General features: G+C 34.0%; 1 protein-coding gene across 1 annotated transcript in view; it reads left to right on the forward strand.

Annotated features, from left to right (window-relative positions):
* The first annotated feature begins 1,987 nt into the window (after nucleotides 1-1,987).
* LOC126742159 (uncharacterized) overlaps nucleotides 1,988-26,463 on the forward strand; it is a 32,343-nt gene continuing 7,867 nt past the window's right edge. Inside the window, exons 1-5 of the mRNA XM_050448735.1 lie at nucleotides 1,988-2,497; nucleotides 5,558-5,728; nucleotides 13,487-13,645; nucleotides 13,704-13,847; nucleotides 14,350-14,581. Coding sequence (XP_050304692.1) covers nucleotides 2,430-2,497; nucleotides 5,558-5,728; nucleotides 13,487-13,645; nucleotides 13,704-13,847; nucleotides 14,350-14,581 — 774 coding nt within the window. The 5' untranslated portion in view covers nucleotides 1,988-2,429. The remainder of the gene's footprint in view (nucleotides 2,498-5,557; nucleotides 5,729-13,486; nucleotides 13,646-13,703; nucleotides 13,848-14,349; nucleotides 14,582-26,463) is intronic.

A 26,463-nucleotide genomic window follows, 5' to 3' on the forward strand; every position in this document is an offset into this window, starting at 1 on the left:
TAGGGAAACAAAACAATTAAAGTTTTTGAGAGGTTATGTTTACAAAATAGAAAGTTACATATAGGTAAGAATTTAAGATAGTTGCGTTAGATCTGTGATTTTTCTTGTACTTCATTAAGAATTTCGTTAAAATTTATGAAAGAAAGTAATCCTCACCTAAAATGAGACAAAGTTTCAATCAACTTGAAATAGATGCATGCACTTTAAAATATTTGTTTTATTATTCTGATAATCTTGAATCTTATAAATCCTAATAGGTACCATGACGATGATATTCATTTAAATTTTTGCTTGTATTTACTTAACAAATTCAGTTAAAAACACTTATTTTCTGTCTATTTTTACTATTACGACTTTTACTTTCCTTCTATTTACCACATTAATAGGTACAACCATCTATAAAAATCAACATATAGATGATTTTATAAGGGTTTGTAATTAGCAAGGGTTTATATAGTAAAAATATATTATTCTGTCAACAACTCTATACATTATTCTTTCATAAAAAATACAGACAATTCACAATAATTCGGTTTTAAGAAACTGAACCAAATACCTTTAAATAAAGATGGTGATACATCATTCACGTATTAAATAAGGAGAAAGATACATCGCCTGTTCCAGACGATATACCCCAACGTCGTTTACAAATCACCAAAAACTAGGCAATCCGCTATACTCACACGTCAAATGTCAACTTCATTGCCGTTATTTAATATATTTTTTGTTGGAAACACTAAAAATTTTCAGAGTGACCAACATCAAAAGGACACAACCACTATAGAAATGGCGGCCACCATACAGTGGTCATTTTTGGGTATCGTAGCCATATGCATTAGCAGTCCAGGTATATTTATTAAGTTCGTGGTGTGAAGCTTGAATGGTAGGGATCGGAATCGCAAGTCGGCCATTTTTCTTGACAATATTGACATAAAGCTAACATCTGTGTGTGAAGCTAGCGTCCAATCGATATCCAGCAACCAAATCGAGAACGCAGCATACGTCGGTCGTCGTTATTTAATTAATATTGTTATTTAATTAGCCCCGAATTCGGGGTTATTCTGTGATAAATATAATGCCCGCATCTCCTGAAATTCTTAAAGGTTTTTAATCATTTTTTGTTCAGATATTAACAATGACTACCTAAATCAAATTATGGTGGTCCCAAAGTCCCAAAGCTCTACAAACTAAGGTTTCGTTGTGAAAATGTATAAAAAAGTCAAATATTATAAAAATTAAAAAGGTTCGAACTCCCAAAATTCCTTGGGAGGAAAAGGATTTGGATAAAACATTTTTCTATATTAAGTATATTTTCTATAATTTTCTATATGTTGCAAAGCTCTACAAATGAAACTTGGTTAATAAAAAATTATTGAATTTTTAGATGTAAAATAGTTATTTATGTGCGTAAAATGATCCTTTTTTTTATGAATGGGAACTTGTGACAATTCCCAATACAGCTTGTGTAATGTGTGAATAAACATTTCATTTCATTTCATATAAATATTATATATTATGTATTTGTTGGTCTTTCATAATATACTAGCAACATAAAACTAAACTACTTGGAGCTAAACTATTTAATTGTGGAAAAGGAAATGAGAGGCCAGAAATGCCAGGCCATGAAACATCTTGATTAAAACCAACTGAATTTGATTTTATTACAGACTAAAAATTGACAATAAAAAAAATAACAGTAATAAATAAAATCCCATTTTCTTAATGGACACCTGGAATTGCTGCAAATAAACTAAAACATTAGTCCCCATATTGAAAAAGAACTTTTTTTTAGAAAAAAAATTACTGATTTAAAATAGCATCCTTAAAACAATCTCAACCCATGCTTCCAGCATACATTCAAATGAATAACAAACTCAAATGATATGACAAATGATGTTCAGTCAATGTCAACAACGTCATTTCTTTCAGCTCCTGTCAATTTTTCTAAGCGAGATGGCTGACATACCATTCCGATTTTCACCATACATGTGCATTAAACTGATGCAAAAAAAATGTGCTCGGGGGCAAGGGGTCGTTTTGTTTACAGAAATATTTACCGATTAAGTTTACACACCAAAAGAGGACCTTTTTAGCTATATATTAACATCCATAATAATGTTAATTTAACTTATTTGTGTTGGATTTTCCAGGAAAATTTAAAATAAAAAGTATAAATGGAAAAAACCTATTCTTACAATAAATATTACCTCTTTAATCTTTAAAAAAAACAAAAAAAAATTATTAAAACTTATTCCTAAAACTGCTTCTAAAAAAATTGGAACGGCAACAACGCAAGTCAAGGCGCAAGCGTGAAGTGACATCTTGTCAAACAGCTTTTTGTTTATATTCCTGAGCTTTTGTACTTTTGTGTCTTTTCTTGTATTTTTAGTTTCAAAACAAAAAGTAAAAGGCCACATTTGCGTGTTACGATGGTGAAAAGTTGTGTCGTTTGTGCCGCAACTTGGCAAAAAGGCGATTTAAGTCGTTCTTTTCACAAGTAAGTACTGATACTTTCATAAGATCACATTATGGGGGAACCATCATCATAAACGTAGAATAGGGGATCTTAGAAATAAACCAAAATTAACCCTTAAGTACGGACACTTGTTTTTCGAACAGTAATACTGACAGGGAGTCTCGTAGACTCCTGTCAATATATATATAAATAAAAACTATAACAAAAGCCTGAATGTCATATTTATACATTATTACATCAAATACATTTACCACACATTTATTGAAAATACATATTTGTATATTATTTACGAAAAAAACTAACAAAAAAAGTTAAGATATAAAATTTTCAATTTCCAAAACATAATACAACTTAAGGGTCCTTATTCATAGAATATGTTGATTAAACCTAACTGTATCGAAAACATTGATAACATGAAACAAAGCTAAAAATAATAAAAAAATAACTAAAGTTGAAGGACAAAAAAATCTGCAAATGAAACAGTAACGCTAATGTTTTAGACGTCTTCTGGACCATGACAACAGTTTATGCAACATTTACGTGAACACTGAAGGCATATGGGCTTTTTGCATGTTATACAGGTGTATGCAGTCTTTCTCCTCTATCGGGAAGGACAAATATAGCAGTATTTCCTGGTTTGTAGATGTTCTTCCTGAACTGGAGGCTACAGCATACTCAAAATTCGATGAATTAGACCTTTTACATATCTGTTAACATATGAAGTTTCTAATCGATCTCTCATATGATTCGGAATCAACTGAGATGCTAAGGTTTTAATAAAGGTGAAAAGGGGTATATATTATTAGGAAAGGAAGCATACATTATAAAAGAGTTTACACTGCAAATATCGACAATTTTATAAAAAATTACTAATGGCCATCGTCGAGTTCGGCAACTACACATATATTTAGCACATTTCTCATCCATGGCATTAACCTCTCCTTTCGTACAGTTATAAAAGGCATTTATTTCAGTCTTTCCTGTTGCTTCATCAGTTGCTTCACAATGGTGCATAGTTGATAAAATTATAACTGCTTTATTTTTTTTAGGAGTATGTGAAAAGATAGTCATAGAAAGAAAGAAAATGTTCTATATTACGTAAGACAACAAAATCTTGTGTACAAGCATCCTAAAAACTAAAAAATTCCAAATTCACTTTAAATTTCAAATTTCAAACAAACATTACATCTAAAACACTTTACCATAAAATTTACACACATTACCAAAATTAATCATAACAAAACAGATTGAGAAAAAAAAGCATCTTTTTGATAAATTTCATTAAAAAATAAGTAAAGCTGTCAATAAAACAGAATTTAGAAGAAGTAAATTAAATTATTTAACAGGAAACAAAACTAAAACACTAAAATGATGTCAGAGCACAGGTTAAAAGGTATCATTAAAAAAATTGTCAAGGCTATAATATGCCCTGGATAATAAAAGTGATTTTAATTCCTTTTTGAATCTCTTAACTTCTAAAATTTGTCTGATACATAGAGGAACATGGTTGTAAATTTTTTTGCTAAGGTATATAAGTGAGTTCTTGGCGAGGGAGAATGTAGGGATTGGTAAGGGAAAATCGTTAACCTGGCGAGTCATATGACCAGTGTTAGAGGGAGGTTTAGGACATTTATGAATAAGAGTAGCTGTTTCTAAGATAAAAAGAGAAAAAAGAGTTAGGATTTTTTGAGATATAAAGAGAGGTTTACAAGAATCTCTGAACCCAGCGGAACATAGGTATCTAACTGCCTTTTTTTGAATCACAAAAATTATGTTTAATAATCCCTTGTTGCTTAAACCCCAAAAAGGCAAGCCATAACTAAGGTGGGACTCAATAAGAGAAAAGTACACTGAACGTGCAACTACCCCTCCCAGCTCATGCCCTGCCATTCTTACTGCAAAGCATCCAGAGGATAATTTTGATGCAAGATTTAGGATATGATCTTCGAAGTGAAGGCGACCATCAATGGTAATACCAAGGAACTTACAGCTTTCTTTGTTTTGCAAGGGGGAGTTTTCACTAAACATAAGGCCCTGAAGGTCACACTTAAATCCCATAATAAAGGTTTTGCCCACATTAAATACAAGCCTGTTTGCAGCACACCACTCCGACAAAATCTTAAGATCTTTAAAAACCTGGGCTCTAACATTATCAGAATCTCTATGATTCCATAAAATGGTGGTATCATCAGCAAACTGAACCACTTTGCCCTGCAGTTTTAATGAACCCAAATCATTTACATAGAGCAAAAATAATAGTGGTCCTAACACTGAACCCTGAGGTACTCCAGTTTTAAGGGATCTGGAATCGGATAAACATCCAGATACTGTAACTCTTTGGGTACGATTAGACAGATAGGATTCCAGCCATTGCAATGCCACACCTCTAAAGCCATAATTATTGAGCTTAGACAGCAGTATTCCATGATCTACACAATCAAATGCCTTGGATAAATCGCAAAAGACTGCCGCCGCGGACTCTCCAGAATTTAAGGACACATAGACACTCTCCAAAAAGCCGAACAGCGTGATGAGTCCCTTTTCCCGTTTGAAATCCAAACTGATTTGCAGATAAAATGCAATTATGTTGCAAAAAAGAAAAAAAGACAAAATTCTGATTTTTGCAAGTTTTTCAACTATCTTGGAGAGGGTAGATAATATAGAAATGGACGGAAATTACAAGGCTCACTCAAATCTTCACCATTATAAAGAGGGATAACCACTGCCTCTTTCAAACATGCTGGAAAGATGCCATTATGAAAGGTATTGTTTATGGCAGAAGCTAAGGCATTCAAGTCAGGCAAAAGGAGTAGTAATTTTGATGATATTCCATCAGCTCCAGCTGATTTATGGTTTTTTAAGCTTTTAATTGCATCTTTAACGTCAGTAAGGCTAACAGGATAAAAGAAAAAAGAATTTTGAACTGACACTTGTTGAATATAATGCAAAGGATCAATATTAGTAATAAAGTATCAATAATAATAATAATAATAATAATACACACCAATTCAGTAGGCACCACATCAATTTCTTATTATATATTTTTTTGTTTTTTCATTAAATTTCAAATTCTTATTATAGATTGCCTAATGACCATGCCCAAAGACTACAATGGATTTCATTACTGGGAATTAACACTTTTAAAACGAACGTATTTGTTTGTTCAGACCACTTCCTTAAAAGTGATTTCTTATTTGAGGGAGAGGACCTTATCAGTAGGACTTTATTGAAAAAAACAGCTGTACCGCACAGGTAATTTTTAACATTAGACAGGGTGTCAATTTGAAAACTTCCCACCCCTATCATCTTGAATAGGATTAGGGTTTTATAAAATCGTTAAGACAGGTCAATTTTATTACTGAGGAGGAACAATTTTTATGTAGAAATCATTTTGCCTCTTTTAAGCTCCTACCCCCCAGAACCTCCCTCTCGAAATGGTTAAATGGCAATAGGGGTGGAGTGATACTCATTTGAAAGATCTCTTTATTCTCTACATTTTGGCGCCTCATTTTAAAATTTGAGTGCTGCAAACTTCTGCCGTTCTTCTTGCGCATCTTCATTGCTCGCCATAAATAAAAATCATTTAAATTCTTTGCCTAAATCGTGTATATTATTATAAAAATGTAAATACGTTAATTATTCTTCTAGTTTTTGTACTATTTTATTCGTGTTCTGTAGTTAAGTTGATTCCTAGGGTTTATTTAGGGTTTTACTTACGATTAGTTTAATATTTTTATTTATTTATTTATTTTTATTTATTTATTCATCAACGTATATAACATTTCAAGTACTTATTAATAATTAACAGTAGTCTTAAGTAAAACTATAATACTAATAAACAATACTGTACTAAACATAATCCAAAGAGTGGGAGTAGGGCACTATCCCAAGATAGTTGCCCTAGCTGACGACTTAAATTTATTTAAAGATGTACTGAAAAAATCAAGATCTTTTGCAAATCTATTCACTGTAGAAGCTATTCTATTTATAGGACTGTTTAGTAGATAGGATGTTCTGCAAAAGGGAATGTGGAGAAGCGCCTGACCTCGTGTTGTGTAAGAAGATACATGCAAACAGAAAAGGCACAGACATTCCGGACTTCTAACAATACCATTCAGAACCTTAAATGCAAAGCAAACATCAAAGAACTGCCTTCTACTTGATAAGGAGTTTATGCTCAGGTAGGACATAGTCTCTGAACAGGTAAGATCCAGGCCTGACTTCATAAGAGTATATCTGGCAAACCTGATAAACTTGTGCTGGATATTTTCAAGCCTCTCAATGTGAATCAGAAAATGAGGTGACCAAACAATATTGGAGAATTCGAGAAGAGATCTCACCAGGCAAATATATAGTGTCTTCAATGCTGACACATTAGTAAAGTCTTTGCAAGATCTTTTGATAAAACCAAGCAGTTTATTAGCTCTATTTACAGTATTTTCGAAGTGGTGGGAGAAAGTAAGACTCGGGTCCAGAAAGACACCCAAATCCTTGACTGAGTCAAGCTCCTTCAAGGGGATACCATCAATAACATATTGACAAGGAGGGGAGACCCTTAAACGAGTAAACCTCATAAACCCACATTTCTTAACATTCAATGACATTTCATTCGACTTACACCAGGAAAACACTCTGTTTATATCTCTCTGAAGCACCAACTGATCCTGAAAGGAGGAAATCCGCCGAAAAATTTTCAAATCATCAGCGAAGAGCAAAAACTCAGACTCCAGTAGGGAGCCGAGGTGATTGATAAAGAGACTGAATAACAATGGTCCCAAATGGGAGCCCTGAGGGACCCCTGAAGTTGTCAAAAATGGGTTGGACAAAAAACCACCAATTTTAACACGCTGCTCTCTATCCATCAGATAAGACTTGATCCAAAGTAAAAGAGATCCGCTGATGCCGAGATCTGAAATATGAGAGATAAGAATATTATGGTTGACCCTATCGAAGGCCTTACTAAAGTCCGTGTATATCGCATGTGTTTCATTACCGTCGGCAAAAGATTTAAAGATATAGTTGCTAAAAACAAACAAGTTTGTATCCACAGAACGACCTCTGGTGAATCCATGCTGCTGATCTCCAATTATTTCCTGAAATGTGCCAGATAGAACCACCTCTACACAGTGCTCGAACAGTTTAGGAATTGCAGAGAGGATACTAATGGGACGATAGTTAGTTATGTCACTCTTATTCCCAGATTTATAAATAGGACATACATGAGATAGCTTCCAGTTCTCTGGAAAAGTTCCAGAAGTTAGGGACAAATTGAAAATATGAAAAAGTGGAAGGAAAAGGGAATGGCTGCATTCTTTCAAAAGCCTGTTTGGAATTCCATCGGGACCCGCTCCCTTTCTGCTGTCCAGTTTAGCTAATGCTGTTTCAATTGTAGTAGCACTAAGGAACACGTGGTTGATATGGTTAAATTTACATGAGGTATCGAGACCGTCAGAGGCATTAGAAGGGTTAGTATTCTTGTTAAATACAGATAAAAAGTGGGTGGCAAAGAGATTTGCAATAGAAATACCAGTATCGGCCCTGAGATCATGAAGGAACATCACATCTGGAACGGTAGAATCGCTTTGATTGGACTGAAGTCTTACAAATTTCCAAAAGGTCTTGCTATCGTTCTCTATTGCATTTTCGGCTCTTTCAATGTAATGTCTGTAGCATTCACTAGATAATGAACGGCATTCTGAGCGCAGAACACTAAAACTTAAGTAATCAGTATTTGATCCTGACTGTCTGTACCTTCTATGTGCTATTTTTTTCTAAATAACTAGACTTTTTAGTTCTCTAGAAAACCATGGTGGATAATGTTTCTTGGGAGAGTGTTTTTTTATTGGCACAAACAGATTCAAACAATCATAAACAACAGAATAGAAGTTTGCAACAGTGGTATTTAAGTTATCGTTAACAATTATTGACATCCAGTTGTATGTAGAAAAGTAGTTATTTATAGACACAAAATCTGCTTGATTAAAGTTGTAAAAATAAGTTATAGGTAGTTCCAGGTAATTGGACTTACTATTGGGTAGTTGCAGCTCAAGAGCAGGATGGTAAGGATCTGACCCGACTAAACCATTACATTTAGTTGTTAAAGTGGAATGAAAAGTTGTAAAGCAAAGGTCAAGAATTGTTCCATGATCATTAACCACTGCATTGAGCTGCATTAAACCTAGAAAAGTGAATGTGTCACATAAAAGATTTTCTTTATCAGATGTAACATTATTTGGGGTTAAGCCATAATGATCATCACTAGGTAACCATGAAATATTAGAAAGGTTAAAGTCACCAACAATAAGAACATTATTAAAGCTCTCGCAAGCTTTGGTAACAGAGGCACAATGCGCTGCATACACAGATAGATCCATGGATGGAGGAACATAAATGCAGCCAATGCAATAATCCTCGCCATCACCAAGACGCACAGAGATCCAGATTTCTTCAAGTGAGTTGTCAGCAGTTGGCAAACGATGGGATTTTAGGGTGTTGCTCACTGCTAGGAGCACACCCCCGCCTCTACTTTTTGAACTGTTACTAGTGTTGCGGTCCGTTCTATACACACAGTAGTTGGAGCTAAGGAATTCACCGTCGTTGACTGTAGGATCCAGCCAAGTTTCAGTTAGGGCAAGAATGTGGTAGTCTTCTGCTTGGGCCGCACAGAGAAATCCCTTTAGTTTAGTTTTTAAGCCCCTCACGTTCTGATAAAAGAACGATACATCGTCTACTGTGGGCGCTGAGACAGTGTTGGGTCTAACTGAAAATTCGCCCCACGGCCCTGAGTGCGCCTGGGACGAAATTCCTTGACCGCTATACCGGCTGGCCAGAGGTTCGGGTCAAGTAGTCCCTTCAGTAGGGACTCTTTTACCCCTATCCTAAAGGATACAACATCCTCATTCTTATCCAATATGGCACATTTAACATCTGAGATGTTTAGTTGTTTCTCAAGGTAATTTAGAATCTGCTGCTCAGTAGTGTCCAGATTGCATCTGCCCAAATACAACCACTGACGTCTATCAGCTGCAGATAGTGAAGAAGCTTCAGAAGAAGTCCCAATGATGACTGTTTGTCTGCCAGGGTTAGTTCGATGGATTGATTGTGGTGTCGACCTATTCTGTGATTTTGCTTCAGAATTGGCGCCAGCCATTGAAGAGCTACTAGGCCTTGATCTGATTGGATCTACCCTTTTTGCGTAGGTATGGGCTACTGTTTCTGTTTCTAACGGCAAAGACACAGTATTGTCCGGAGACAAAGATGTTAGAGAAGTTATATTAGTTGGGGGGCAGGATGACTTTGATGGAATAAGATCCTTGAGCATGTTTAAATCCACTTCCAGTGTTGTCAACCTGGCCTCTAGCGCTTCATTTTTTGCTTGTAGTAGTTTTAACAATTCAGTATCACTGTTTGAGGCGGAAACGCTCTTTCCTCCGATTCCTTTCTCGACCAATCTTATAAGACTCTCCTGGAATGCAATATTAGCATCATGAAAACCACAAGAAATTTGGTTGGTGATTGTGTTTTGAAAGGATTTCATTTGAGCTTCCAGAAAAATAGCAGCATTTGTTGGGGAGCTGTTGTCCGTGCTGGTTATCCGCAAGCTGGGTTTGCACACAGAACACACAAAACACATGACTCTAGTTTTCATTTGAGTGACCTGAGCCTCTGATGTAGTAAATTTTGAACATGATAAGCAATGCACGACACTACAGAAGTCGCAAACAATCTTATATTTTACCTCTCTATCTGTTAGACTTGCACCACACCTTCCGCAAGCCATGATATAGATCAGAATAGCAATTTAACAGGCTCCCAAAAACTCCAAATCCGAAAACACGTTGACTTGGAAATTATTATTAAAAGTCAACAAATCCAATTCTTTAAACTCGTTGGCTTAAGCAGAGCGGCAAAATAAATACCAAGAATGTTCAGGTATTGATTCTCATAGACGCACAAAAAAAAAAAAACGTATTGTTATCTGAGAATTTCTTTTGTTTTCACTGAAAATCACAATTACTCACGAACCACCAATCACCAGCAGTACCAGAACAGAATATTGCAAAGACAATGCCAAGAAGCAGAAAATATGTAAGAATCTGAAGTCTACCTCTTTCTAATCGTGTAAAATAAAGCAAATTCGCGGAGCGTAAGAATGCGCGTGTTTACAGATGAAATTACGATGAAAATGTCTCATTACATGTACATTTCATCATAGTGTCTAGTTTTTAAGTAGTTCATCTTGTTTGAGGGCTCAAATTTAGGTTATTTAGATTATATTATTGAAAATCTGTATTTTAAATTTTATAGCATTTGTATACATACTTGCTTGCTTTGACTGTCAGTATTCTCCTAAAATTATTGGTCTCTTTCGGCAAAAACAATGAAGAAAGTTCTAGATATTTCGAAAATGTTCCATCGGGCTTTAAAAGAACGCGCTTCGTGAAATTTTTTTCAGTTTTAATTGTTTAGTCAGTTGAAATTGAAATTGTCGAAACAGTGGGCTGTCAGAGGCAGTTGTGCCTATAGGTCTCCTGATGGCCCCGTCATACCCCACTGGGAGTTACCACAGCCCAATGGCCTTAGAACAACCGATAAGGCTCTCTGGTCTGAAGGACTTGAAGTCACTCGGTGCACTGAAGATGTTACCCAAGTATTTGAACGCGTGATTGCTGGGCACTCCCGTGATTGCTGGGTTTCATCCTCCTCCCAGCACCACAGGCATTCCGGGTTGTCCACAATACCGATGGTATGGAGATGGCTTCTTAAGTGCCAGTTTCCGGTTAAGACCTGTCACTAGCCGAATTTCGCGTCTTTTTAGTAGTAGTAGATTTTTGGTAAGACATACAGAGGACCCACCTATGTTCGCTTTGGCCTGTCTCATACCAGGGGACTCAGTCCATCTTCGGTGGCTTTACTTGTCCAGCAGACCCTTCATTGACGCGACCGCTACGTATTTGGTGATACCAATTATGGGTTTCGGCTCCATCGGCATATTCGCGGATCCCAGTCTGGCAAGAGATTCCGCTTCCTCGTTATCTGCATGGTCTGCGTGGCCAGGTACCCAGACGAGCTGGTCCCTGCAGCTATCCTCCACCAGTTTTACCTTTACGGCCGTGATAGCCTCTGGTATGATGGTATGCTCCAGAATGATGGAGCCATCTGTGTACCACATGGTCCCCCTATTTAGCAATGCAAGGCTGTTGAAATGCTGCCACTCCTCTCTGCCTGCAATGTGCGTCACGAATCCCTCGCAGTCCACTGTTATCGGATCATGCAGTCACTGCCCACCAGAAGGAGAGGGCATTTCTGTATGGCCCGTGACCAGATTTTTGCGTGACCGGTCCGAGGACGTATAGCCTGTACGCAGTCCTCATTGCCTCGAATTGCACAACGAGGTCCAGAGGCGGAAGGCTCAGCATAGTCTCAAGCACTCCAGTTGGCGCCGTTCGCATGGAACCCGTTATGCTGAGACATGCAAGGCGTTGGATGGGCTCTGTCCAGTTGAGCACGAATTTTCGCTTTCTCCCTACATGGCCACCAAACGATAGCCCCGAATGGGAGAAGGGGTCTCACAATGACCGAGTAGATTCAGTGGAGAATCTTAGGAGACAGACCCCAGGTATGGCCAAAAGCCCGCCTGCAGACCGATAGCGCGCAGGTGGCCTTTTTGATTCTAGTGTCTACGTGATCATACCAGCAGAGTTTGGAATCAAACTGGATCGGCCTCTCTATCGCCTTCAGTTGTCAGTTAGACAGTTTTTACCTTGAACACAATTAAACGACAGTCAAGGCGAGTTAGTTAAGTGTTTTTGACGTTGCCAATAAAAGAGTGTTTCCGAATTTCGTTACAATTGTGACGAATTCCATTATAAACGAAAATAAACAAAAAACAAAAAAAAATTAAATGTTTATCTTTCATGATCAAAAGAATTTATCGGATTGATAAACACTTTCAGTGATAATTGCACCTGTTCTCTTTATGGTCACGTCAAACAACAATAAGTCAATAGGTTAGTGAAATTCAAATTCAAAGTAAATTTATTTATCATTAAAATAATTGATTACGAAACCGTTAGCACAGGTAGAAACCTGTGTAGCAAGGCCCCTGTGGAAAAAACGAATAATAAATAAAAAACAAAAAATATTAATAACTATTAACCTGGCCAATATAAGTACTTTTTGGATTTGGATAAAAATTTCATGATAATACAGTTTTTTTTGTTTTTTTAAGAGTAAAAGAAATTCTAGAGAGAGGTAGGTAGACGCGCAAGGAAAGTGCAAAGGAAAACGTGGAAAACCCTATAAAAAAAATGTATACAGCCATTTTCATAGTTTTTATCACATTAATTGTATTTATTTCAAATTAATTTAAGGATTCCATTGCTGTTTTTTAAGGAGATAATTGTAAATATATTTTTGAAAAATGATGTATTGATTTACTAACATAAAAAAACATTTTCCAAATCTTAGCTTTACCGTAAGTAAATCATTTACAGGAATAATGTCTAATAGTAAGTAATTTACAATGTTTAAATAACCCTAACTTTTAAATTTAAAAAATAATATAAAGAATAAAAAGTTCTTTTTAATGATGTATCACTCAACCCCTATTGCTATTTAAAATTTTTGATAGGGAGGTTCTGGCGGGTAGGGGTTTGAAAGAGGCAAAGTAATTTCTACACAAAAATTGTTCTTCCTCGATATTAAAATTGACGTGTCCTAGCGATTTTATAAAAACATAACCCGTTTCGAGATAATAGGGAAGTTTTCAAATTGACACCCTTTTATATATAAAATATTTTTTTAGTATATTTATAGGATATGACAATATTTTAATTTAGAATTATTGTTATTTACTACATTATGTAAGCTAAAAAAACAAACCTTTTAAAACAAAGTGCTTTGCCTGTTACAGTTTGACAACAAAAAGTATTAGTTATTGTCATATCAGTTTTATTTACATATTATGTGTATTAGGTATGTATATACTTAAAAATACTCTTTTATTAGGAATTCTGGGACACTGGTTGAAGATACCCCAGCCGATAATTCAGTTAATTTACTCAATTATTTACGCCTGAAAGCTTCTATTTACACTAGCACTATACAGGAAAGTTCTTCAGCTGCCAGAACAGAATTTAGTCCAAACAGTGAACCTAATATAGACAAGTATGAATAATTCAAATAAATTAATATTCTCGATACTCCAAATTTTGTATAATTACAGATCTGATCACACAACGTCAACAGTAACTGCATCTGGCATTAATAGTTCTGCAGTAACCGTAGGGTCGAAGTCAATAATTACTATTTCTGATCCAAGCCTTTTTAGTTCAGCTGTTGCACATTCCCTGCCTCCGAAAAGGAAAAGGTATAAATACACTCTAAATAGTGACCAATATAGCACATTCAAAAATGTATGTTCAATTCTTGCTCTAGTACAAATAAGAGTTTCATGCCATGCATATTACTTTTTTATTTAGAAGTGGCATAGTATTTTATTGCGTTATATTTTTTAAATTAAATGATGTATGAAATAAAGGTTCTTTATAATAACATTTTTTGATCAATTGGAGTAGCATAATACTTTTAACTACTTGACACTACACTTATTAATTTTTCGTTTTCTTCTTTTTTTTGAGACTTAGAGATGTAAAGGTGTACTTGGAGAAATATATTAATTTAATAAGATTAATATTATCATCACACAAAAATTAAGTCTAATGTTTTTATTATAATTACACGATTATATTATATTATAGTTCCAGTCATCAATAAAAGGTCAATATCTCAAAAAATATATATATAATTTTTTAAAAAATTGACACATTTTAAATTTTGGTAATACCATATTTTTATCTACATTATTCTAGGGTAAAACCAAAACGATATGCGGAGGACCTAATCACTGATGATTCCACCACTCCAAAGGCTAAAGTCAGTCTCCAAATTTTGGAAAAAACATTTAAAAAACAAAATATTAAAATTCGAAGATTGGAACAAACAAATTTGCGCCAAAGAAATCGAATTACATGTCTAAAGTCAATATTAAAATACTTAAAGAATCATAACATGATTTCCGAAGAAGCTCAACAAACTTTAAAGGTAAATACTCCTCTATCAATTTCTACGTTAGTTATGTTTTGATTCTCGGATATTTCAACAATTTCAACAATAAGTATAAACAGTTATAAGACTAAGAGTTTGTCTTGGTTAATATTATTCGAGTACCAAAAATATTTTTTATTTAGCAGAAATTATTTATTGTGTATAGTATATTATACCGTGTGTTAGAAAAATCCCGAACTACCTTAATAAGTCGTGAACGCGCTCTTTTATCAAAAAGTCCCTAATAAAAATTATATATCTGTTTCAGATCTACACTACCGCTCAAAAGTATTTGTCCATATATGACTATTTTAAAGTTATAACTAAAAATAATAAACCCATCAGTTATTTTTATGAAACGGTTTATTTATAACAAAATGAATATAAACAATACATTTTTCAATTAATTAAATTCAAGGAAATCAAATTTTGGATTCATCTACATGTCCGCCTCGATTTTTAATAACAGCTTCACAGAGTTTCGGTAGTCTTCTAACTAATTTGTCCAAAGTTTCCTGAGGTATCTTGTGCCACTCTTCTTGGATGATCCTCCAGAAGTCTTCTTTTGATGTGGGGCATGATTTTCGCACTTGTCTATCCAGTTCATCCCACAGTAATTCGATAGGATTGAGGTCCGGTGATTGTGGGGGCCATACCATAACTTTCAGAAGATGTTGCCTTTGTAATTGACCTAAATATTGCTTGCACAATTTCGACGTGTGCTTGGGGTCATTGTCATGTTGAAAGATGAAGTTTTCCCTAATTATTCGAGTACCAGAAGGAAGTACATTGTCACTTAAAATTGTTTTGTAACCCTCTTTTCGAAGAGTTCCCTCTATTCTAATTAGATCGCCCACTCCAGATCCTCCGAAACAACCCCACACCATCACTGAACCACCACCGTGTTTAACTGAGGCCACCGTACAGTTCTCAGCGACTCTTTCATTGGCATAACGGCGAACAAAAACTCGCCTCTTCGTTCCAAAAACCTCGAATTTCGACTCGTCACTCCAGAGAACTTTCTTCCAGTCATCAATGGTCCATTCTTTCTGTGATTGGGCCCACCCAAGTCTTTTCTTCTTATTAACATCCTTCAGTAGCAGTTTTGATAAAGCTAAATGTTCTGTAAGACCAGCATTATAAAGTCGCCGTTTTACTGTCGAAACACTGACCGCTTTTTTACGCTCCTTGTTGATTTGTTTTTGCGTTGTTGATATTGCGTTTGCTTGTAATTATAATATTTAAATCCTCCTTTGAACTTGTTGCCTTTGGCCTTCCCGATCGAGGTTTGTTGCTAATAGTCCCTTCTCTGGTGAATTTCCTAATATTATAATCGACAGTCCGCCTTGGAATTCCCAAATCCGTCGAAATTTGACGGTTAGTCTTTCCAGCCTTATGAAGTCCAATGATAATACCTTTTGTTTCTACCGATCACTCTTTTGTTTTAGCCATTTTAAAGAATCTTGAAAAACCAGCAGAAAAGAAACGGTGACAATCGTCAATAAGCAAGCGAAATTATTTACCAATGTTACACAAAATCAATTCTTGAAGACTAAACACCTTTAAATGTTTCAAATTTCATCGGAAACGAGCTGTAAACAGATTAGTTTTTTAGAAAAAGTGCATATTTTCACTAGTTATGTTTCTTATCGTGCGAAGCACGTTTTAAAAAACAGTTTTTATTTGACAATAAGTACAAACAGCAAGTATGGTACAACGAAGATTAAGGCATAAGGCCGTTACATGATATTATATAGACTTAAACTAGCAAATACAGTGAAATATAATACAAAGCAACGTTAACATAAAGGTAAGCAAATATATATATAGAGTGGTCAATATTGTGGCCATAACTCCTCCCTCCTAAGATTGAAACAACAGGGATGTCATGTTTGTTTCAACATTCTCGGTGGCGTCTTCTTTCTGTTCTGGATCTTCTGGAACTGTTCTTTTCTTGACGAATAATTCGTATACTGCAAAGGATATGCAGCACAGGATCAGTATGACTCCAAGGGTTGTGGCAAAACTCCATGTGGCTGGATGGATTTGGTCATCTTCTTCTGGAAGGGTTTTGATAACTCTTGCCTGGTCTTGAAGTGCTTTTATTAAGATCGGATCGATAGAGTCGAGCTGGATCGTTTCCATGGGTAATTGGAATTCAATGTTGGTAAAGGATATTTCTGGTAACTGGAAGGGTACATAATCCAGGATTGTTTCTTCATTTCAAAATTGGGATCCGAGGATTTCGATTCCACATTTGTATGGTATCTGGACCAAACTGGGTCTAGTTGCGAAGAAAATTCTTCTTGAATCACAGAGCATTTGGATTTTTACTTTTGAGGAAGTTGGGATTATCAATACAAACTCATTGGTAATAGTTTGTATAATGGGGGTAGACACATTGACTTTGAGGAGCTTGCAAGGTGAGTTCTCAGCTTTCTGGATCAGAGCTGTTGAGCAATCAGCTTTTGGTGGTCCTAAATTGTTCTGGCAAACGTATTGATCTTGGACGACAGGACAGGCTTCTTCTTGATATTGGTGCGAGTATGGCCCAAGTATAAGGTAAGGTAATTCCGGAACAATAATTGAATTGTTTATAGGGATGGTGAACAAGTGGTAAATATTAAAATTTTCTTTTATAAATAAAGGAAAATGTATGGCAAATATAATCTTGTCTTTTGAGAAATTTACTTGTAATCCGGCAATTTGATAGTAATAATTTAGATCTATAAATTTTATAACTTTTTCTTCACCATGTAGAGTTATTAAATTAGAAATTATCTGTTCTAATTCGCTAGCTGAAATTACTGCACTATGAAGCGTGTTGAGCTTTGCAAACATTATTGCGTCTTCTAGGTTGTCTAAAAATGTTATGAAACTTTGACAATTTATTATTAATTGATTTATGGTATTTTGAAGTTTTAATAAAATTGAGAGATCATTAATAGTTTTATTCATATGTTTTTCGAATAAAGCAACATGTTTGTTCAAAGAGTTTTGATTTTTTGCTTAGAATAGTGATAGTGCTATTGTAATTATTAATTAAGTCTTTTGTTAATGATATTTGCAAGTTAAGCTCCTTTTTATAAGAGTTTTGAGAAAGTTTAAGCTCATTTATTACTTGTTCATATCTTTCTCCATCGTCTGCATCTAAGGTACCAAAAAGCCATTTCGATGCTTTTCCTAATATGTTAATTAAGCCACGTTTAGCTCTATTGTGAGGTTTAATATTGTTAAGCTTAATTCTAACTTCGTTAATGAAATATTTAGCACGAGTAAGCAGGTCAATAGTGTTAATATGGTGCATAAGCAGAGAGTTAATTATGTTAGTTTCATTGCATGCAGCTTCTAAAATTCTAAAAGCGTTTTCTATGTTTTCTAAATCTAATTGTAGAGGTTTTAATTCTATATAATGTATAAAGGTATGTTTATTTTCTATAACTCTGGCATTTCCTAAGTGAAATGGGAGTAGTGGAGTTTCGATAGGATTTATTAAAAGGTTACGGTCATTCGCTATCGCTGCTGTCATCTGTAGGATGATGGCGAGGCTCGTCAGGAGGTTCATTTTTCCTGGGGAGAAGAAAGTCTTTTTTAGGAAAGGTTTTAGGCTTTTGAATTAAAGCTTTATGAATGACTTTCTCTTTTTGTGTTATTATTTTGTTACCTATATCTTGTTTTACATAGTCAATTCTTTTACGGGGTTTGTCCTTGGTTCTTAAGGCTGTTTTGTCCGTTATATATATTTTCTTTCCAGGGTTTAGTTCGGGTGGTATTTCACGATTTTTATTTTGCTTTTCATTTAATCTGGTTTTTGTATTGACTGACTGATAATAAATTTGTTCATAAATTATTTTTAATCTTTCTTTTCGATCGTTAACATAATTATTGATAATAATTTCGTCTGTCAAATCAAAAGGATCTAAAGCATTTAAACGTCCGTTTATTATGTCAAAGGGTTTTTGTTTTGTTACGCTGTGTACAGAACAATTGTATCCCATAATGTCATAAAGCATGAGTTGTTTTATTGTCGCATTTCGGTGTTTTAACTTTAAGACTCGAATGGATTCAGTAAGGGTCGAATGTAAACGTTCTACAGGGCTATTACTATTAGAGTTGCCTAGTGTGGTATAGTGGATTTTGATATTATGGAGTTTACAAAAATCTATCATACGGGATGTTTTAAACTCAGTACCATTGTCACAAGTGATTAGTTGGGGTATTCCATGATGACTAATAAATATCGATAGATTATCTAAAACAGTTATTGCATTATTGGTAGGCTCTAGTGGGTATGCCTGTGCATATCGTGAAAATACATCGATTACTGTTAAGAATTTAATATTAGATATCTGAAAAGTATCTAGGTGGATTGATTCTAAAGGTTCTTTTGGAGTTGGGGTTAATGAAAACTTTAATTTTAAGGGATGGCGATCATATTTTGCCTGTTGACAAATGTCACAATTATTAATATATTCAGTTAGATCATTTTTCATGTTAGGCCAATAATACATTTTCTTTAGAGACATTAAGCATTCATTAATACCTTTATGACATGATTTTTCATGGTGGTTTTCTATTAAGCTTCTTTGATGTTGAGTATCGACTATATCATTTAAAAAGGTGTTAGATATCACTAATTTATAAGAATCGTGTCTGAATGTATTCGATAAAATAGTAGCTATTTTATTTTCTAGATTATTGATTTCAGTTGTACAGTCAGACAATGTACAACTTTGGGGTTAATGTATTCTTTAAAGAAGTAAATTATTTCATTTTCATAGTTTTCAGTTAAGGTGAAATGATATCGATTTTTATTTCCAAAATGAGTAGTTTTAAAAGCATGATATTTTTTTTTTAAGCCGTGAGTTATTAAGATTTGATTTGTATAGGTGTTAAAACAATTTTTTGTAAAAGGTATATTTAGAATTGGGTCTTCTGTTGCAGAGTGTGTGGTTTCTCCACTTGTTAATGGACCAGGGGGTCTTATTTGGATATTTTGTAAAATTTTGATTTGACTTTCTTTTTCTGGAGGATTAGGTTGTGTTAAAGATGAATCAAATACTTCAGTTAGTTGGTCTAACTCTTCTAATGTAACATTTTCGTTAGAAAGGTATTGATCTATGTCGTTAGAAATATCTCCAGGGCTGCCAATTGTTGAATCATTCTCCATCATATGGATTTCTATTCTAGATAGGGCATCGGCGTTGGTATTTATGGATCCTTTTTTATATTATATTTCGTAATCGTACTCTTCAAGTTTTAATCTCCATCTTACTAATCTGGAATTTGGTTCTTTTAAACTGAATAAATACTGCAGGGGTTTATGATCAGTGATTGTTGTAAATTTTCTTCCAAACAAGTAAGGTCTAAAGTGTTTTGTAGCCCAAACAATGGCTAATAATTCCTTTTCAATAGTTGAGTAATTTGTTTCTGCTGGGTTTAAAGTTCTTGAAGCATAGGCGATGGGTAAATCTTGTCCTACTTTACCTTGGCTTAAAACTGCTCCAATAGCTATGTTAGATGCATCGGTTGTTAAGATAAATGGTTTCTCAAAATTTGGATATTGCAGAATTGGATTATTACACAAAAGATTTTTACAAGTTTCACATGCTTCTATATAGTCAGGTGTTAGTTTAATTGTTACGCCTTTTTTTAAGCATTGTGTAAAAGGTTTCGTCAGCTTTGCAAATCCGTTAATAAATCTTCGATAATATCCTAATAGTCCAAGAAATGATTTTATTTCTTTAGCTGTTTTAGGAATCGGGAATTTTTGTATGGCTTCGATCTTTTTTTGATTTGGCTTTACTTCTTCTTTGGTAATAACATGTCCTAACAATTCTACTTCAGTTCTAAGAAATTCCGATTTATCAAGTTGTATTTTTAACATGGCATTTCTTAGCCTTTCAAAAACTGTTCTCAAATTTTTTATGTGTTCTTCCAGATTTGCAGAAAATATTATTATATCGTCCATATATACTAGGCAGAATTTAAGGCCTCGTAGTATATAATCCATTATCCTTTGGAAAGTTGCGGGTGCGTTCTTCAATCCGAATGGCATTCTCACATACTCGTAAGCTGTCTTTTCTATCGAGTTAGGTGCCATTTCAATTTGATGAAATCCTGAAGAAAGATCTATCGTTGAAAAATATGAACATCTTCCTAAGTTGTCTAATATATCGGTTATATTAGGAATCGGATATCTATCGTCGATGGTTTTGGAATTTATTCCTCTATAGTCATTGACTATTCTCCATTTCTGTTTTCTACTAGCGTCTAGCTTTTTGCTAACTATCCATATTGGACTGCTCCAGGGACTTTGGCTTGGTCTGATTATTCCATCCTTGAGCATCTTGTTTATCTGTCTTTGGATTTCTTCTTTATGGATGAACGGGTAGCGATAAGATTTGGAGTGTACGGGAATTTCATCGTTATTATTGTAAATGTCTACGCGGGCAAAACCGTTTTCTGCGGTACATATCGTTTCGGGCACGTATAAATTATCAAGAGTACCTTCAGGAATGACAACATCGACAAATTCTTGCGTGGTGACAGGAATTTTTGCACTAAGGATTTCGTGTGCATTTACCGTTATCTTGAAACTTGACTCAGGTTCACGATATTTAAAGGGTAATATAAGGTTTCGAGTTAGATTAATGAGTTGTTTATTAGTCAGGTCGATATTGAGATGAAATCGAGTTAATTCTTTTAATCCTAAAATTCCATCATAAAATTCATGAAAATCATACAAAATAAATGAAATTGGTTCATTTGTTTTGAATTCGTTAAATGCTGGTAAATCTGCTTTGAAGAGAGTTTCTTTTTCTCCTACGCCTGTTTTTAATTTTGAGGAAAATTGATAAATTCTGTCTGGAAAATATTTTTCAGCAATTGAGGGTCTTAAAATGGAAGGATAACATCCAGTATCAATTAGTAATTTCATAGGGGGATTTTTTATTTCTATATAAGGTAAACTATTATTGGTTGTTTGAGTGTTTATTTCATAGGTCATTTTTGAGGATCGAAAATCGGGGTTGTATGAAAATTTTCATTTTCACAAGATATTTGATTTTCTTCTAAATCGCAATTTTCAATTGGGTCATTATAACCTAGACAAGTAGCATTTTCATGAGGGTAATCTGACTGATAATCTGATGGATCGTATTGAGGATCATCATATTCATGATTTTGGAAGTCTTCATGATTCGAGTTATCTATTTGGAAGATTTCTTGAGACCTAAAGTTTCTATTAGAAGGGTCTCTGGGTATCGTATAACTTGTACGAGTTGACATGGGCTCAGGTTTATTTTTTGGAACTTGGCCTGTTGGTTTAAACACATTCTTGGGTTTTCCAAATACTTGTTCGTTTGTTGGAAGGGGTCTTTGAGGTATGTATCTTGGTTGAATAGGTACAGGGCCTCTAGGAAATGTTGAAGAAGAATTTTGTTGGAAATTTTGATTATTTTGAGGGTTATTTTGTCTATAATATTGTTGTTGATTATAAGAATGGTTTTGTTGTTTATGCGAATTTGTTAATTGATTTGAATGATTATTTTGATTTTGATTATGTTTATGTTGTGGTTGTTTTTGTATTTGTGAGAATTGTTGTAAATAAGGTTTATATAAATTCTGTGTATATTGAAAGTTTTCTTCTTCGGTGATCATGGTCATGGCTGTTTCAATACAGTCAGGGTTTTTCAGTCTTATAATACTTTGCAAAGGGTTTGCTAAACCTCTAATGAATGTTTTTAAGCAAATGGTATCATATTGACGTAAATGTATTAATATAATAATATAATGTATAGCTGCATCCATTTCGCGGGATTCAAAGTTATTAATTTTTTGAGCTAAGTTACTCCTTATAACTTGTAATCTTTTAGCAAATTCGAGTGGATGTTCATTTCGTATGGGCGAAGCCACAAAAAGATCTTGTTCTAAGCATTCTAATTTTCTTTTATCGCTAAAGCAAATAATTGAAATAGTGCATTCTTAATGGATAACCAATCTGTTAATTCCATGCGACTACCTACTAAAATTTGAGCACGTTCTATGAGCTTCATTCTTATGGTCCTTAATAAATAATGCTTTAAAATAGGATCACTATCATTACTGTAAGTTTCAAAAAGAAAATCAGCTGCACTGATAAAGCTGTTTAAAGTATTAATATCACCATTGTATGGTAGAATGGTGTCTACATACATTTTTAAAAGGTTGTAATTTACAGTGATGTTTGGCATTGTGCTATAATTATTCGTTATTGGTGTTGACTCTTCTTGAATAGTTTCTAAATTTAAAGTTTCAGCCAACCTAGCCGCTAATACGTCTATAATGTGTGGTTCACTAATCAATTTTAAAGTTTCGCGCCTGTTAAAACTGATTTGTGCTAGTTATTAATTTATACTTTTAACTGAATAAAAGTATTTTATACTTTTAACGGAATAAAAGTATTTTTTATACTTTTAACGGAATAAAAGTATTTTTTTTATACTTTTAACGGAATAAAAGTATCTTATACTAAAACTAATAAAAGACTAGATATATAAAATCTGATAATATTATTATTTTAATATTAAATCTTTCAAATTAAAAATCATAAATTGTCATACACTTTGTATTCAAGACAATTAAATAAATCAAAAATAGATTTTTCATAAATCATAAATTGTCATACACTTTGTATTTTAGACAATTAAATAAATAAAATATAAACTTAAAACTACTTTCCACTTGCTCAACCGGAGAAAGGGAAAGGATGAGAGGATTGGGCACTTACCCCTCGACGGAGAGATGTCAACCTTTTCCTACTCAAGGTGAATCTCCGTGTTAGCCACCTCTTCTCTGCGCCTTGATTGCCAAATGGTGTCTCGACTGTTCTTCTTCCCGTGGTAGACCACTTCAGGGTTGATTTACAGTTTCGACGTTCGTTTGGAGCTGAAGAGTTGAAACTCACGATTGCAGTGACCACGGCGTCCCGATGACGTGAAAACTGGATCACACAAACTGCTCCAATCCTACCGACTGCGCCAGTTATGTTTCTTATCGTGCGAAGCACGTTTTAAAAAACAGTTTTTATTTGACAATAAGTACAAACAGCAACTATGGTACAACGAAGATTAAGGCATAAGGCCGTTACATGATATTATATAGACTTAAACTAGCAAATACAGTGAAATATAATACAAAGCAACGTTAACATAAAAGTAAGCAAATATATATATAGAGTGGTCAATATTGTGGCCATAACTCACTACATTGTTTGTTATTTGCAAGACTATTTTTAAATACTCAGTGTTTTTCAATGAACCATAGTTGATAGGTATGCTGTTTAAGCATATATGCAATTTACAAAAGAGATACAATCTAAATATAGGTATAAAGATAAGATTTTTGTATCTAATTTAAAATATTAAAAAGAATACATGGTGGGCAAATACTTTTGAGTAGTAGGGTACATAAGGAAGATAATTTGGCATATAGAGGAGGCATCACAACAGTAGTAGAGACCAAAGTTACGTTTTTTTGAATAGAATCGTATATTTTTATGCATTTTCCGATTCTACGCAAAATTTTAGCACAACTTCATATAGCGAATCAAGAAGGGCTTCTCCACAAATGAAAATGCCAATCTTTTGTCAAATTTATTTATGGGTGCCAACATAAAAAGCATTTACACAAGTCAACAAAACAAAAAATATATATATGATCATAAATACTGCATTAAAAATATCAAGTAGCACAATAATAATTACAAAGTGTAATTAAAAAAAAAAATTAAAACCTTTACTACAGATACACTATATAGGCCCAGGTTTAAAAGAAATGAAAGTTTGAAAATTCATCTACTAAATAAAATTAGTTTTCGATTAGTATATTTCTCAATTGGGATTTAAATTGCAAAAAAGGTAGTTCTATAAGTCTGCCAGGTAGCTTATTAAAAAACTTAATAGCCAAAAACCCCACACCACTCTGACACGTTGATACATTGTTGCACACAGTCAAACGTTGATATATGGAAACTTGAATCTGAATGGGGACTTGAATCTAAAAAAGTAAAGTTTTTGTAAATTTCGACTTACCAAAAATTATTTGATCTTTAAAGTAGAGGATAATCTAAAACTTTTGTAACCACTTATTATTAGATTTCTGTTTTTTTTTAAATAAATTGACTGATGTTTAAAGTCTTTAATAGAGTGGCACATATGCTAACGCCAGCTTATCAGTCTGGAGAGCCCTGATTGGTGGTGGTTTGCAATGAATCATTTTACCTTTTAAATTGTGGGCGTCATCTAGTTTAGTGCTTATTTAAGGTGCGGTTGTAAGAACCTTTAACTGACAAATCGGTCCCCACATAAGCAAAAAGGAAATGTAAAGGAATTTAACACATAGTAAAACACACAATATGCCTCAATTAACAACACTATATTATAAAAATATGCGAATACTGGTCAATGTTCGCAGTTTAGCCTTTCACTTGAATAAATCACTGTTGTAAAATTTATAAAATAGTTCTTGTCAAAAGTGCAACCCCTGAAATCAAAACTTAATGCACCAAAGTGATAAAACCTTAAAAAAACCAATAACTCGCTAGTATGTAACTACCATTTGGCTAGTCAGTATTTCAGCTAGGGGGGGAGCAGCTCATACCTGTTTCGAGAAGATGGTCGGTCGGGTATATTAAACAAACAATCATGAAAATTGACTTTTATTAATTAGTTTGATTGACACAAAACAAAATATAATATATAATAATCATAATATATATGTATATTAATTTAACAGTAATCTTCTCGAATTTGCCGAAAATTTGTCTATAAAAGTCTTCTTTTATGTTCCTTAATTGATCATCATCCATAAATTATGCCAAAGGTTCAGTTCTCCGGTGATATCCAGGTTATAAAATTCTTGGAATGATTCTGCGTTCTTGTGTAAGTCTGTAATGCTGGTTTTGGTCATATACAAGGGATGTAGCAAACGCCGGAGTATTTTCTTGGGAGGAAGAGGAGGAATCTAATAAAACATCCTCATCTGTTTGTTTTCCCTTAGGCATATCATGTGTATCGCAAAATTCTATATACAAGAAATAATTCATGACAATATTTGTCTGTTTTCGTCGATTGCTTTTTGGTGTCCACTTTGCAGTTGGATGTCTACAGGAATATTTTCAAGAACATTTTTTGCATCATTTGTCGCTGTTAGGTGAAGGTTGGTCGTTGCATGCTTGCGGCAGTCTTCATGCATATTCTTGAACTTTCTATATGGCCTGACCATAAATAATCCCAAAATTCACCCAAAGCACAATGCTTACAAAGACCTCCTTTTAGTCGCTTGGAATATACTAGCCATGGTGCATATTGATTCAACCAAGCATGATTAAATTTTGTTTTCAAATGGCTTCTCACTTTCAAATCGTAATTTCTGGGCTGGATTCAAGAGTTTCGTAACAACTCCCTCTTCTTTTCGGTCGATAGCTGGGTAGCCAACCCAACATAACGACCCAGATCATTTTCATTTATTTTTTTATTTTATTTATTCATAATACGGGAAAACCCCATTAACTGTAAATTTTACAAAGCAATAATATTTACATAAACAACTTTCATAATCTAAACCTACTTAAAAAATTAATACTAAAGTAAAAAACACCTATACTACATATACTAGAAACAACCTTAATAATTTATATGCAAGAATGTAAATACAAAATTTTATGCACAATTATGAAGTAAGTGACCTCTTTAGATGCATTAAGGAACTTATGTTAAACACATCAATATTCGAATTGTTTAACAAATTCATATACCTATCCATAGGATTGTTAATTCCATAGGATGTTCTGTGGATTGGAATGTTAAAGGTTACATTATGGCGCAACCCGTGATGAG

Source organism: Anthonomus grandis, chromosome 11, assembly GCF_022605725.1.
Source record: "Anthonomus grandis grandis chromosome 11, icAntGran1.3, whole genome shotgun sequence".
Taxonomy (NCBI): Eukaryota; Metazoa; Arthropoda; class Insecta; order Coleoptera; family Curculionidae; genus Anthonomus; species Anthonomus grandis.